The sequence below is a fragment of the Antrostomus carolinensis genome, unplaced genomic scaffold (genome assembly GCF_000700745.2).
Source record: "Antrostomus carolinensis isolate BGI_N321 unplaced genomic scaffold, ASM70074v2 scaffold10292, whole genome shotgun sequence".
In the NCBI taxonomy this organism is placed as follows: domain Eukaryota; kingdom Metazoa; phylum Chordata; class Aves; order Caprimulgiformes; family Caprimulgidae; genus Antrostomus; species Antrostomus carolinensis.
The window spans coordinates 28,307-45,121 of NW_010300167.1; the positions used below are offsets into that span (position 1 = coordinate 28,307).

A 16,815-nucleotide genomic window follows, 5' to 3' on the forward strand; every position below is an offset into this window, starting at 1 on the left:
ACTCCACTCACACACAACTGCTCCTCTCAGGTTAAGTAAAATAACTTCTACATGACGTTCCCAGAGTTGCAGCAGCACGTTTAGGGCAGTACTGTAACTTTAATACTTTACTTTCCGAATTAAAGCTACTTTAAGACAAAGTGTGTGTGATGACCTGCAAGCCCACTGGATCCTGTTATCGAATCACGGTCGTGCAACTAATAAACAAGCCCCTTTCTGCCAAGCCAGCCCCCAAGCCACGACATGCACAAGACTTCACAAGCAGTTTAGGCAAATTATATTTCTCATATATTCTCTGCATTCATTGCCCTAGCAAATACAGTAAATCTCTCTGCTGTGATCAGAGAACTAAACAGAAATTTTACCAGATAATACAGTTACACTAAAGGATATGCAGAGTTTACGTGCACATGTTAATTTCAAGATGAAATTAATCCAAAGTGCAACAGAACTCCCTCCCCTTCCCTAAGTACCACAGAGGAAGTTTTAAGCTGTACAATTTATCCTGTCCAACATTTTCTGGTCCACAACTTCCCAGAAGACTAAATAATACATTAATATTCCAATATGGCTACTATAAATTCCAACACCCCTTAATAATTATCTTAATATTTTAATTTATTATTTAAAAAGTTGTTTGTTCAATAAAAGTTTGCTCTGTGCACCAGTATTTTATTTTGAATCATATTAATGCAGAAAAAGAATCTGAGCAGCCTTACAGTCTATCACAGTTAATTTACTTAGTGCTAGCAAGTTTACAGAAACGAGTATTAAAAATGACAGATTTTCGTAAAGAACAAACCTGCTGAAAACCCACAAAGCAGGAGATGGTGAAGTTACAGTTTACAGAGAGATTCCAAAGAAAGACGCTTCCAACTTGTGTTGCTTTCCCACTCTGCAGATTTCATTAGAAAATGGAGGAGAAGCATGGTGTCATTTTACTGCTCCAGGAGAGCCGCCTGCCAGCTCCTCCTGGAGCAGGGGCCCAGCCACTCACACTCCCCCTCCAACACAAAAAATGGCAGCTGTTTGAATAACTTTAATGCAGATGGAAAACAGTTTCTCACTCGCACAAAATCAGCGTACAAAGATCAAATCGTCTACTAAACCACACAAAGAACAGCACCGAGCTGTCATTTAAACGTTCCTTCTCGCTGCTGCCGAAGCTGACCTCTGAAAAACGGATTGTAATGCTCTCTCCTGCGTGTCATGCCCCAAAGAGTTGTCAGTGCTGGAATGCTGAAGGGCAAACAGAGGAAGTCTGGCTTTCAAGCTGACACACGTAAGATGTAGTGCTAGAATTTTCGTTGTGGAAAAATGGCCGCAGCTGTAAGCTCAGCTAGCTGATCTGGAAAATATCTAACTGTTTGCCAATCCATTAACCCCTGCAGAGCCACACAAAGGTAAGCGCTGTGCCGTTCCCACAGCAAGCGTTTCCTACCCGCTTCAGCTGTGCCATTCGCTTTCAAGATTTAAAAGCTAACATAACAGGTCTTCCAATCAGGAAAAGCACAGTTAGGCAAGTGAAAAAAAGAAAAAAAAGGAAAAAAAAAAAGGCAACAAGAAACAGAAGAGTTAGTGTACTCGGGCAATTTTCTTCGCAGAGAAGAAAATGAATAAGAAGTTTCCAAGGTGGGAAATATGAGTCAAAGATTTCAATTCCACACCCAGCTATTTTTAAAAGCACTTTCCGTTTCAGTGGTTGATTCAAAGTTTATTCTGTTCTGCAATAAAAGTAGCACTTTATGCCTCTGCCTTCTACGAAGCGGGGGAATTCAGAACTGAAGACTGACAGATGTTTTCAGCTCCAGCTCGTACCGTTCCACAAAACACGAAAGCATTCAGAACCACTAACCACAACGCCGGCATCAACACCAGCACTGCTGCTCCATCTCTGTTAATTACCTCACTTGGGTGTTATGTACGTACATTAAAGTGTGTGCAAAAAGATATTTCATCTCATAATGAAATCTTGTGCAGAAATACACCGTGATTACTGAACTGAGCACACACAGCAAAACCCAAACATTCTGAAACAGCATTCACCTGGGCGCATGGCTTATCAGGAGCTACTCATGGCCACAGCGCGGTCTGCACAGTCCTGTTTTAGGAGAAATTCAGGGGAAACTGATTGATTTGCCTGTCTCTAACAGTGCTGATATTAAACACAGCAAAAATACCTATTTTGCCAAGCTAGAAGGAATACCACAGCAACTGACAATTCTACAGTATTCTCAACAAATAAGGGCTTTCAAATGATACTCGTTTTTTCCTAAAATATCTGGTACAAGAGCACTTGGAGGGCACTTGTCAGTGTAGGGATTTGTTATGCTAGCTGCTGCACAAACAGAGAAACCTTCCACTTAGCAACTAAATAATACATTCACCTCCAACTCCAGGAACTGCCTCTTCTCTCTTTCAATAAAACCACATGGATAAAACTAGACAAGTCAGAATATCTGAAATCCACAGGAATGACATACATGCATTTTTAATTACAATACTACAGTATTAAAATGCTACTTGTACCAGACACATTTATATTAGCATCATCTTCATTACTTCTGTTCCCAATCCTGAACAGGAAAAATAATCAGCACTATTAACTTCCTTGGAAGATGGTCTTAGAATTTTACGTGAACATCAGTAGTTACTGCAGCTGGTACAGCAATTTCTACTTTAGCTAAAACAACATTTTGGAGCCATCCAAACTACGCTTAAAACCAAGAAATAGCCACCCCCTCCACTTAACCAGCTACTTTTCTGAAAGAACCAACATAATTCTGAATTATTTAAAGATCCTATACTCTTGTATTTTATCTTCAGCTCATGCACAGAATAAATTATTTAAGACATTAACGTGATGGAAACTTGGAAACTAATGAAACATTAATTTGCATCCTGATACAAGTAGGCAAAACTGGTGAAACAATGAAAGTGCAACAAATAAGCAACAAATTCCATTCCTACAGAAACTGCTGTAAAAAGTTGCACATGTGAATCCCGTAATGTCTGTCCTTCAGAAGGGCTGCCAGCTTGTGTTTCTTTGACAACTCTAAATTCCTGCTAAACTTCCTGAAATACCCTTTTAATAATAATGTGACATTAAAGCTGGAACCTAATACTTCCACCAGTAAACATCAGGCCTCCAAGGAGAGGAAAAAAAAATAATAAAATTCTCTGTCCTTCAAAAGAAAGGCATTTCCTTTCAAACTGAAGATTACCATCAGGTAGCCTACCAAGCAGAATTACGGCTCTCCTGTCTTCCTGCTATTTTTAGCCATTTGCTTTTGCAGCCTCGTCCCTGATGTGACGCGTGGATGCCAGTGCAGCCTGGGTACACAGGTCAAATGTTCATCCCAGATGGACTTTATTATTTACAGTGAAGTATTTTATCGTTTTCCTTCTCCACTATCCTTTCAGATACATTTTATTACTTTGGAATAAAACCAAACACTTTCACAATTCTTTAAACCTGGTATATTATCTTGGAAGCCTTATGGAAGGAATATAGAGAAGCAAACAAATGCTTAGCCTGTACTTCAAATGCAATTCCACATCATGCTCGAAAAAGGGTGCTTTAAAAAACAAGGTAAGAGTATTTATTCATTATAATAAAGAGTATTTATTTATTATAATACTCTTACAGCACTTTTATTAAGTATCCAGTCCTGTGCCTGAAGACAAACATAGAACTTGCAGCTGATTTCAGTGAGCAGAGCCAGGCTGGAAGGGCCAGGACCCACAGGCAGCCCAACGAAAGCCCCAGCCGAAGGGAAGGGAAGCCACCTGTGCTGACACCGGCTCCAGCAGCAGAGCAGACGCTCCAGCAGCTCCCTCTGCCTCAAGCCATCCACACTCCAGACCCAAACCACCAGCCTCCTCCAAGCAGCACGGAGGAGAACCCCGTGACACAGAGCCCAGGCCGCCCTCGTTCCCTCGGCAGAGCATCGTCACCTCTGAAACCTATCGCTCCTACTCAGGCTATTTTTTTTCTTATTTGAACACACAGAGTAAAGTACACACTGCACTTAAATAAACTGGATGTAAATGTCTCCTGATACCCAGTAATTGGTACTGCAGCCCCCGGCGGGTGAACTGGCACATTTTTTATGCAGAGAACCTGCCTCCTCTATCTGAACCACATGTGAGCCAGGACGCTTCTCAAACACACTCCTCGGGAACGGACACTTTCATTTGTTTCTTTGCCTCTTCTCAAGCACAGTATGTCCTCTACCATTTTACTACCTTCATGCCAGAACAGCACTTCAAACACTTTTTGATTTTCCCAACAGTAATTGCGTCTCTGCTAAGCAGGGCTTCCAAGCTCCCGTTTCTACCACTGCTCCAGTAAGTATTAAATTAAACCCAATGTTTCCAGAAAACAGGGATCCTGCAAGCACTCCACATAATCACTTGGGTAATTATTATCCACTTCCCAACTAACAGGTTAGGAGATAGAATTCAAAAGAAAGTTAAAAGAATCTTTTTTCCCCCGTTATGGAAGCTGGTTGGAATGGAGATCTGTGTAAAAGCCACGAACATCCAGAGTAACTGCAGCGCTCCCAGCCTGCCCCTGAACAGCGAAATTACAGCTTCCACCTACTGGCCTCTCGATCATTTTGTCAGGATGAACCCTCCCCGTGCAATAGTTAAAACCAGACCTATCCATTTCCCAACCCCAGCTGCACTCAGAATATTTGGAAATTAAGTTTCAAGCAGATCCATGATGTGGGTCTTTATACACATGGTCATACCTGGAGTGTTCCCAGGGTTTGTGCACTTTTCAAAAAAGGGGAAGGCAAAAAGCAAATGAAGAACTCGAGGTATTGTGTGTGTGCCTGGTGCTGGGTGAGTAATTCAGAATGGAAAATGGGAAGAAAGAAGATTCCAATCCCTGAAATAAACCTTTAGCCATTACCCTTCCAGTCTTTTGTGGTCACTGTTTGAAAAAGTGCAGCTGAAGTTTCAAGGATCCCATTGTTTAGTTTCAGAAGAGCTTCCAGGTGACCCATTTGATTCTACGTATTTAAAAATGCAGAAATAATATACAGAAGAGAAATAACTCTGAAGTAACTTACCTTTGATTTTTTGTTCAATGGCCTAGAACAAGAAAAAAAGAAGTGTCAGTGATTTGTGCAGATAAGAGAAAAACCACATGTGCACGTGCCACTTCATAAAGCACCATTAGCTTCTGACTTTACTCTTTTAAAATGTTTTAAAGTTATTTAATTATCTACTTCAGAAGTCTCGGTCTCTAACCAGCCCATGCCTATTATTCCTTATGCCTAGAAAGCTGTTTAAATGTTATAGAAGACAAAATTAATTTGGAAGATAACTACATGAAACAGACTGAATTAAACTTGCAAATTAAGATGTTTGAAGATGTTGAAACTGTGCCTGGAAGCAAGGAACCTCCACCACTTTTATTGCAGAATATGGCAGGGGAAGAGGGAGGGACCTAGAAATTTAAAGGAAGTGAGAAAGTAAGTGCAAAAGATTTAAGTCTTTCATTCCCAAGATTACATCTGTGATATGGCCAAGATGAGAGATCTATTTGAATAAAAATTTATCACAAGATAAAGACGGGGAGATAAACATTTCTTGCACCTTAATTGTGCGGTTTTAACTATAAAACACAGTGAAACTGACTTCGTGAAGGAACTCTCAAATCACAAATCATAGTTCTTCCTATCTGAAACCAGAGTTTTCTTAATTATCGCTTTTAAAATGCACTATTGCCAAAGCAAAATGAGATTTAATTTGATACAGTCACTTTGGTAGCTGTATACAACCCATTTTAATTATGATATTGCATATATTCATAGTATGCAATAACTGTGCAATAATACTTAAGCTATGATTGTCTATAATTAATAACGTGAGGAGAGAGAAAAAAGATCGTGTGTGAATGCAAGAAAAATGTATTGATTCACTGATCTGATGTAACACTGTTGGATTCAGACATTAGCAGTGTTAGGACTGACTGCTGACACTTCATTAGTGACTCTTCAGTGCTATATCCTTGCTTCTCGTAAGGAAATCAAGAGTACTGTAACAGAAAAACCCTCTTTTTCAACTTCTTAAGCTGATAAAAGCAGGGATACACACTAAAACTTGTTATACTGTGCAATAGTTGAAAATGTGGCCTCTCATTGCCTCTTGCTCCCAAGAAACCTTGAGCATAAGCTTTTTTTTTTTCCCCTCCCCACTTTTTGTATTTCTGCTCTTAGAGATTGCCCAGACTAGGCAGCCTGCAAAATCTCTTCTGAAGAAATCCACTGCACTAACAGTAATGCATCAGCCCCTGGAGTTCAGAAAGCAAAAACAAAGCCAGTGGCCACTTACACAAGGGTATGAGAAACCCCACCCCACGCTCACTTTCAGATTTGCCTATTTTACCCTTATTATCTTGTCTCCCTCAACACCACTGCCTCTCCTCCTCATCTTCCAAAAGGCAGCTGCTGCACTCGGGGCCACTCCGTAACACCACAACTCTCCATGATGTTCCTTGTTCAACAAATCTGGTTAAAAAATTTACTTTGAAGACTGGGGACATTTGGTGTGTGCCTCAACCCCAGGTACTGTACGCACAGCGGCTGGCTTGGAACCAAGTGTTAAAACACGTTTTTATATGATCATAAAAATGCAGATGGAAGACAACAGTTGATGTCCCACGAAAGCTGCTCAGCTTCAGGATACAAACACTACTCAACTCGAAGAGAAGGGATGTTCTGTGAAGTGTCACACCCCCCTGATTGCTGCTGCTCTCCTACTACTCCTTTTAGTTCCAATCATTAAGAAATTACAGTAGATATAAACCCCAAACATTAACTTTCCTTCCACAGTATGATTACATGATGCCTTTTCAGTTCTTGCCATGCCTGTACACGTGTTCAGAGCTTACTCTAGACATCTGAACCTTAGCTTGGCTCTTGACCCATGGACAGGAAAAAAAGACAACTTACGATTTTTCAGAATTTTTTTGCTACTTCTGACCACCCAAAGAGATCAGCAAAGAGAAAGGGTCACAGGACAAGCTACTAACTGCTTTTTACACTAAGGTCCTATTCTCTAAAAGGAAAACAAAACAAAACAAAGTTGAATGTATTTCAGCTGGGGACTCCCAAAACAGACCAGAACTCAGCGCACAGTTAAATGCTTTACAGCTTTTGCTAGAGAGCCTGTGGCTGATAACACAAAACACTTCGTTCCTCAGAGACCAAACAGAGGACGTTAGCTTACAAAACAAAAAGAGCAATTTTGGTCAATCTGAAACTACCCACGAATATTAACAGGACAGAAAAGGGATTCTCCCCTCCTCGTGACCAACACTAACAAGTTTTCATTTTAATCTAGAATCAAGCCATGTCTGTACTAGGACTTTGGGGGTTTTTAACAGCTGAGTTAACTGGCAGTTGTTTGTCACCACAGGTTTTCAGAGGTATATTCTCTTTAATCTAGATCAAGTTCAAGCTTCTCCAGGAATGCAGATGAGCACCCTTGTGGCATCCTACTTCTTTGTCCATAAAAGCTTCTTAAAATTCCTGCTACGTGAAGTCCATGCACTCAGCATTTTGTTACTCTGAGAATAGAGCACACCAGTAAAGACCTGTGGGTTCTGAAGAACAGCACAGCAGGTGCTCCACGGCAGGAGAAAGTGTAAGCAAAACTCCCCATTTTAGGCAAAGGTCTGGTCTCTTCGCTTTCAAAAGCTATTTATGCTTCTGTTTCTTCTACAAATTTCACTCTCAAACATGCCTCTCAAACTCATGAAAAATATAAATTTTGGAGGAGAAAGTCAGCTATGAAGAAACACTTATTTAAAAGATTCAAATGCTACAAGTAAACCAGCTCCTTTCATTACAACTCTGGATTTTAAAAAATTCCAAGAGGAAAATGAGTTTGAAATTTACAGCTGAGGTCCAAAAATTATTATGCAGATTTGCTGTCAGCAAATGACAAGAACCTCTCATTCTGAAACACCAGCAAATACCTCTTCTAGGAGCAGCCCTTCAGTACTATTTCATTTAGATTTTTGCAAGATTAGACATACCTAATTAGACATACCTCATTTTGTACAGTGCCCAATGAACACCTTTATTTAGGTCAACAAACAAGGAGAGCTGACTGCTGGTTCTTTGACCACACAGAAATATCTAGCATCAGACAATGGATTCAAAGAAAAACTGTCAAGCAGGTTCACTTTGCTGCCACCAGTTAGCAAACAAACCTGAAATGGACACGTTTGTAACAGCACATTTACAAGCTCCTCTCAAGCTTAGGGTCAATATTTAGAATCAATGGCCATGATTAACAACTTGACAGTAAACAAGAATTCTGAAGTGTTTACAAGCATTTCTGTGATGTTTCCATCCCAAAACACCTTTGCTGTCAATATTTTCATTTTTATTCAGCTTCCTTAATACAAATTGTCTTATGACACCTACGTTTCCATACTGAAGAAGGATTAAAGCAAGGATACAGGTGGAAGCCACTATCTTAAAGAAAAAAGGTAATTTTATTCTACTCATAAATGCACTAACACCAAGGAAGTTTTCAATTGACAAACAGGAAAAATGGTCACCTCAGATTATTTAATCTCTGAAGAAACCGTACACAAAGCCAATTAAGAAGTTCAATATGTCAGTTACCACTAAGTAACTGACAGTCTATTTAAAGCTTAAAACATTGAACTAAACCACTTCTGAATAACAACAGCTGAACCAGTGTTGACTAGTGACTAGTGATAAAATAGAAGTAACCCACAGGCACAGGTTTTTCTTTTTTAATGTTCAACATACCTTTTTTTGAGCAGCTTCCTTCTTCTTCTTGTCTTCTTTTCTCTTTTTCCTTTCTTCCATCAACTGTTCTTCCTCTTCTTGCACTAAATCCCTGAACCACATAGTTTGTAATTAACTCTCCCAAAATACAATCTGTACACACTTAGATTCATTTTAGAACAATTATTTCACAGTGGCACAAGAGGAACTGGGGAATTTTACTTCTAATTGGATACTATTTCTATAGGGACTATATACTTCCACTGTAAATCACAAGTGACAAAACTTTAAGAGCAGATGCAGTGTCAAGCTACAGGGAAGATTTCCTTTTTGCCAAAACCTAAAACGAAGGTTCAGACATTAATTTGATGCAAAAGTCAGTGCAAATTCAGATGTTATTTAATCTCCACCTGCTATTGTGAATTCGTACAACTCTGAGCTCCCACACGTGACATTTCCCCGCTGTCACACGCGATCGGCTCTGACCCAGCACGGGGTCTGGCTGCGCTCAGCACAGGCCAGGGGTCCTTCCCCAGCAGCGGGGTCCTCCCCAGCAGCGGGGTCCTTCCCCAGCCTCCTGCAGCAGCACCGCTGCCCGACACCACGCAGCAGCCTGCACGGCCTCACCGGCCTTACACACCACCTCTGCCAAGAGACAACCGAGATTTACACATCTTCCAGCCTGAGCCATCAGCTAATTCAGCCGGCTGAGTATCTGTGTGGATGGCACTGCTGACGTCAAGGACTCATGAACCAGAAGGAACATGAACCGAAGAGCACGGTCACAGCAGAGCCTTCAACAGCAGAGCAGTTCTGGAGCATGATAAACCAGCAGCAGAACTGGAACTTCACAAAGGTGAAAACAAAACCTGCTACATTAATTTAAATTTATTAAACACAAAGTGTTACGTGCTAAAACAGAAGGCTCAGCAGCAACACCCATTTCCAGAGGACACGACATTCTCTTTTGAAAACAGACTTCAGCAGAGGTGAGTCGAAAGGGAGAACATGGAGAATATAAAAAGCAGTGGGGAAAAAATTTTTAGCAGGGCCTTTAGTGACAGGACAAGGGGTGATGGTTTAAATAAAAGAGGGGAGATTTATACTAGATACAAGGAAGACGTTTTTCACAATGAGGGTGGTGAAACCCTGGAACTGGCTGCCCAGAGAGGTGGCAGATGTCCCATCCCTGGAAATATTCTGTTCTGTAAAATACTCTACAAGTATTAAAACTTTCATTACTTGTTTAGATATATAAATAATTGGTTAATTGTACTTGTAACACAGCTCGAGTCCCTTTCAAAATGAGTGCATCAGTTTGTGGGTTTTTGGACTCTTTTTTTTTTTAAACTCAAGGTGACTTCCAGTTGCCCAGTTCCACTGTAAATTCACTTAACTTCCTCACTTTTTAATTAAGACAACACAGCACTGTTACAGCCCCTGCCTCTCGCTGTAGGTGTGTCAATGTAAGTCATACCCAAGAGCAGCTCCTCACGTCTTCTCTTCATGGCAGCCAGCAGCTTGTTCTATTTTGGATTGTGCACAATACTGCCATTCTTTGGAAGAGGCGAGTACTGGATTATTGCCGCCCATCTGAGTTCTACCCCTACACTTTGAAAGTGTCTTCTGCCACATTATGAGATTCCTCAGGAAGATGTTCAAAGTGGTTCTCCTCACAGCAGGAACTTTTCCAACCAAAACGATTCTATGATTCTGTCATCTGGCTGCAACATTCACTGAGGACTGTCTTACTGCAAAAAGCAATCTTGCACTTGCAACTAGGTCTCAAAAATTATTTCCCAGACACCTAAGAGGTTAGTCATGTAACTACAGAAAACAATTACACTTGGTCACCTTTGTTTAAAGCAATCCCTTGGATACTTTGCTAATTTGAGGTGTTAATAATTTGAATGATTAACCTGCAGTGACATCTGTGCACTATAAACGTGACATGTAAGTCAGTTTTGTCCATCTCTGTCTGGTATCCTGAGCATTTCCAACCAAACTGAAGTTGGCAACGCTGATCCTCAGTTCGAGTTAATTTGGAATAGTCCAATTTTTAACAGCTAATTTGAATTGGTAGATAATACAGGAAGCATGTAGGTCTGAAATGAGTCTAGGGAAAAAAAAAAGCTTCAATAGATCACAGTTCACTTGTGATAGAATACACAGTTCATTTCCACACAAAGAAGAGTCACTGATTCACTGTTCAGGAAGACACTATTTCCTGAAGTACCATTGAGTAAGAGACATCTAACCCAACGGAAAGGGCCAAGTACAGCATCTTCCTTCCACGGCCAGGAAATGTCACGTCCACAGCCCTTCTCCCCTCACCCCATCACTGCTCGTCTGCACAGTGCACAACAGCCTGCGTGTGTGCTGCTGGGCTGACACCTCCCAGAACCGAGAGACCGACACACGCGAGAGACAGACCGACACGCGCGAGAGACAGACCGACACGCGCGAGAGACAGACCGACACGCGCGAGAGACAGACCGACACGCGCGCACGCCAGACGAGAGACAGACCGACACACGCGAGAGACAGACCGACACGCGCGTTCCATGTGCCGTCCTCTGCCCAGGATAAAGCAGTGTCACAGGCAGGCTGTGCAGAGGAGCTCCCGGCATCTTCCCATGGCATCCTCTTCCCCAAAGGCTGCTTAGATTCAAGGAGGGAGCAGGCTGTGATCCAGAGCCACGTTCTGGAGCAGCAGCCTCCTCTGGTCACTGCCCTTCCCGAGGTCCCATGTCCCCAGGCGTAAGGGGACACAGCACGGGGTGTGCACATCAATGTGAGAGGGGATGAGCTGCGAGACCTGAGCAAGAGATGACACTTGGGGAAGAGGCTGGTGCCATCAAACACAGCCAGCCAGTCTGAAACCTGCCCTGCCAGGCTGCAGAGTCCAGGGCAGACAGTCCAGCTCCCTCGACTGCCACCTCAATTAACCGTTCCAGCAACCTGGGCAGTGTCTGCAGGCACAGAAACACCTCGGTAAGTCTATAAAAACTGCAGGGCAGCAGTTACCTAGGATTGCCTACAGGAACAAAGGTTATTGACAGGATCTCTAATAACCTGAAAAGAATTCTAAGAATTAAGAAAATGCTTTGTTTTGTGTAACAAATTTCAGTGTGTCACACGCAAAAACTACATGAACTGAAAATCGTTCAGCTCTTAGAAGAAAGCTACAGCATTTTAAAGAGCAAGCACAATGCAAAATGCTATTTTCACAGGGAAAAAAAAAAGTAACTCATTAATCCTGCTACAACTAAATCAACAAGATTACACTTTATTTTTATAATACAGACACTAACACTAACATATCGATCTCTGGAATATTCTACCCACAGCATCATTTTTTTGTTTCCACACAGCAACAACAGAACTCCTACATTATGACACTGTGGTCATTCTGTTTTCATGTATTCAAGAAAACCATATTTTTTCAAGAAAACCCAAACCAAGATTACAAAGCCACTTTAGAATGCATTAAAAAAAACAAACTATGATTGGTACCAGGACACTAGGTGACCTCTGAAAAAAAAAAATTACCCACCTATAGTTCTTGACAAGTTTTTAAAAGAGTGTTGGTTTACCTTTATGATGTTAAATCTCAGTGATCAGATAGCAAAACTAACCCATTGTATAATTAAATAACAACAACAGTAAAGCCCTTTCTGCCCATGTTCTTCACTGAAAACTGAATCTTCCAAGGAAAGCAGTCCTGTTCCCACTACCCTCTTACATAAACATAAATCTGAAACACAAATTCACATTTGCTTATTAAGTCATCACAGTCTAAAGCAGAACTCCTGAGTTTCTCTCTCTGACAGCTGGAAGCACAAGCTCCCTTTATTCTCTCTAACACGTTAATACACAGCCCTCTCAAAAGACAGCAAATGAGAGTATTTATGCATCAAATTCCAACACCCATTAGAACATATAACAAACAAGCTACATTTTTAATGCTGCTCCTTGAGAAACACAAGTGTTACATAGTCTTTCCCATTTATCATCTTAGACTCTAATAACTACCGACTCCTGCTAAGGACTCAACGTTTTATCTAACTCTTTGTGCACAACTATCAGCAGCTTCACGTTACCTCACAGCAGAGAACAACAAACAGCGTGGGAATCCAGCCTCAGAGTAGTAAGACAAAGCTAGAGAACTAACAAGCTCTTTTTCTGGGCTTTTCCCTACGTCTGGGTAGATGGAATCCATCGACCTCCTACGGCAAAAGTGCTTGTAGCAGCACGCCTGGTCCATCAGCCAGGCCAACGAAGAGCAACGCCTGAGAATTCTGATTCATAACACGAATATATAAACAGACTGCTATTATTTCCCCTATCAGCCATCCAACTTTCACTAAAACACATGTACAGGGAATTTCCTTTTCCTCCTTTATAATTGGATTAGCTTGCTCAAGGTTAAATGGTCTTAGCAGAAATGCAAACCTTATTTTTCAATTTAGATCAGCTGAAAATAAAATACCCGTACCACACCAAGCTGACGTTTGAGACTGGAGCAAAGGCCTTCAGTTTAAATAGCTCCACTTGAAAGGTGCTTTATTTTCAAGTGAGACCAAATGAAAATGGATCTTGATCTCAGGAGAGACTGAACATTTGATGGCTCTGAGAACAGACAAGTAGAAGCTGCTATCATCTGCATAATTTTAAATAGGCAGACAGATAAATATTTACCATTATTTATTGAAAAATATTTTTTTTTCTCCAATTTTGTGTACCTCAGCATAATTCTTGTTTGTGTAAGGGGAAAAAAACAAACTACTCAATTAAGCCATTTTAAGAACTGTAACAATATCTGGGCTGAAACAGACTATTTAACCTGTATTCTTAGGCTACAGCAGAGGAGAATGGAGCACACCCGCACCTTCCCGCAGACACAGGGAGGATGCAGTGATTACTGTTTGTGCAGCACGCTAGCTTTGCTGCTGTAATACACAAAAGGGAAACGTGCCACAATAAAATGACAATTCGAGTCACCTCACGGAGGAAATTATGGCTACAAGAAGAATTTTGACACAAATGAAGATCTGAGACACAGCACTGCCTTACTGCAATTTGAACTCAGCATTTATCTCGGAGTGAAAGCGTACGTTACTGCACGCAGCAAATGTCCAAGCCCAGCAGGTCTCCCTGCCCCACTGACAGCAGTCACCTGGCACTGACCCAAACCGAAGGACCTGCACAGCAGAGCTGCCTTCGTGGGGTTTCTGGGTTCCTCAAGCCAGCACTGAGTGACCAGCACCTCTCCACAAACGCTGCTGGAGATGCCAGATCCTGTGTCTGGTGGCCAAGCAGATGCCTCCAGCCACCACTCCAGACCACACCAAAGGCACGCTGTCCCACAAGATGGTGCTAGCACATTTTTGAAGACACTGCTCCATTAAGAAGCCTTGAGGCTGCCAAGGGATTCTCCCAAAGGTGCTGCATGTTTGGTTTCCTTTGAAGCAGGTCACCCACTGCGCTGGGGTTGGTGGTGTCACTGTGATGGCCTCTGTGCTGGACACAGCCAGTGCCCAAGCGGGTCCCAGCTGACAGCGGGCAGGGGTCATGCAGGGGAAGCGCTTTGCTGCTGGAAAAGGAGACCAGTCACACAACTGTCCAACCTCCCTGTGGCCCCGTGTTACCAACTGAAGGTAAAGAGATATTTATTGGTCTTTTCTCACAAGAATGTGCATCATTCAGCCTGTTTATTAACCGCAGGATGCAGGACACCCTGACGGGATGCCTGCACTGGATCCCCAACCATCAACTTCTACGTTAACCATTTATGGATTTTCACCTTCTACTCATTTATTACATGGAGTAAACATAAAAGTAAGAATGAGAAGTGATTAGACACAGCGGCTTTTGAAAGCACTCTAAATTTTCCAGTGACAAATATCTAAAATAAATCTCAGGGAAAACAAACAAATAAATCCTTTCCACTATTTGCTTTTATTCTAGTTATAAATTAACTTGCAATGCCACAGGTGGAACACTGCCAGGTAGCTACCTCTGCATATCTGCAACTGAAAGACCTTTTACAGTCCTGCAAAGACAGTAAGCGTGTCTGCATGGACGCACCACGTATTCAACCTGTCTGATATTCTACACAGACTTTTAAACATACTGCTGAGACTTTAATTTTTGATATTTTTTTCTGTATTCTGACCTACAAATTCCCCAATCTTTAAATCTGCTGAAATTATGCAATTACATACAACTGCCAACAAAAATTATTTCTCAGTTTCCATAAAAACAGTAGTTAGCTTTTCTACTAAACCAGCATCGTACAAGAATCAATTAAAAAACATGTATTTTGATTAAAACTGGATCCTCCAATTCCTTTATCAATGCTTCCCACAAAATAACATACTACACTAAAAAGAGCACTCTTCAAGTTTATGGAACAGAAACCAGTACTTTGAAGTTAACAAAAAAAAAACCCCAACAAAACCCAGCAGTGCCTTAAATGGAAATACTCTGGCAACTGAACCCACTCAGCATATTACACAGGAGCAGGGAAAGCCTCAGGCACCGATAACAAAACAAAAACACCTATTTACAGATGTCGTCTGTGTGTGTTAATTCTTTCCAGCTATTAACATCTAGAAGAGGTGCTGCCAAGCTAAAAATTGAAACAATTACTTCAATGAATAATTAATTAGTAAATATGTGTCAGCTACTTTCTTCTTTTGCTGTTAAATACCTCAGTCTCTAAATTATCACCCTAAGAGTGAAGTGACAGCATTCTAACTCCCATGTCTACCACCACCAGTCAGCTGGAACACACCCACCTTTCCCGTGTTCCTAATACAGAACCTGGCTCAACAGAACCACCACAGTTCCCAACTACAGGGACTATAAATAACCCATCGTTCTGGAATAACATTTGTGTTACAGCTTTGCCCCAGAGTTTCATCTGTGACGTTCACCGCGACGCAGCGCACGACAGACAAATCTCTCTCCCCAGGAGTTTATCACCTGAACACACACGAGACTTCAGCAGCAGCAATAAACAATCCGTATCTTCACTGAACAAATGGGGAAACGAAGGAGGCAGATTAATCTGCTTCTCCACAATCATACTGGTCATACTGGATATCTGCAACAGATGCACAAACCCAAACGAGCGCAAAATCCAGCGTCTTAACCACAAGACTGCCCGTACTCTAGACTGCTTCAGTTTTATTCCTGCAGAGTCAGGAAGCACACTGCACAGGGGCTGCTGTAAGACTAGAGAAAGAAAAGGTAAAGGCAAGTCACCCTCTGGGGACAACCTGACAATTACACATGACCTGAAAGGTGTGGAGAGGACAAAGGAATGCCTCATTTTGCCTCAGTGCCTCTAAAGGTCTTGAAAAGTATGAATAGAATGTTGTCTCTGCAATAAACTCTTCCCATTTGATGCACAAGTCTTCCCATAAGAAGTTTATCAGGAATAAACCCACATTCCCCCCCAAAAAAACCAACAGAAAAACAAGTGCTTAAATACCAACAGAAGCTACCACATTTCTCACTGTTTCTCTGTCGCTGAGCCATCTCTTTTTTTTTCTATAGCAAATAAGGAAAGCCTCAGGAAATACAGTGTTTGTTCTAACATGGAAGAGTAAAAAAAATAGAATTGTACAGTAGTAACTTAGTAGAAAACATGGATGAAATCTAGAGGTAGACAGGATTTCAGGTAAAAAGTTTGCTCTCTCAGAACACGGACAGTCTGCAACCAACGCAGAGGGAATCTCCAGAGCAGAAACACAGGTGAATGAAAGCAGCGGGTGAATCTCCCCTGCAATCTGCATGCTGTGAAGTAAGAGTCAAACTCATGCATTTGGGGGAAAAAAATTGTAAAAGTATTTCAGATATTTACCTTCTCTCAGTTCCACATAAATGAGGCAGGAAAGCCCTGTTTACCAAACAGAATTAAAAAGTTATTTCTTAAATCAAAACTAAAAGGTGATTTTTACTGCTCCCGATTTTAACCAAATTTAACTCTTACATTTCTCCAGTTAATAACAGACAGTTCTGG

At 41.4% G+C, this 16,815-nt stretch overlaps 1 protein-coding gene across 1 annotated transcript in view; it reads right to left on the reverse strand.

The window, feature by feature from the left end:
• Positions 1-16,815, reverse strand: part of TNRC6A (trinucleotide repeat containing adaptor 6A) — a 46,679-nt gene that overhangs the window by 27,631 nt on the left and 2,233 nt on the right. The window contains exons 2-4 of the mRNA XM_029083765.1: positions 16,657-16,692; positions 8,805-8,895; positions 5,082-5,103 (exon numbers count right to left, since the gene is read on the reverse strand). Of these exons, the coding sequence (XP_028939598.1) occupies positions 5,082-5,103; positions 8,805-8,895; positions 16,657-16,692 (149 nt within the window). The remainder of the gene's footprint in view (positions 1-5,081; positions 5,104-8,804; positions 8,896-16,656; positions 16,693-16,815) is intronic.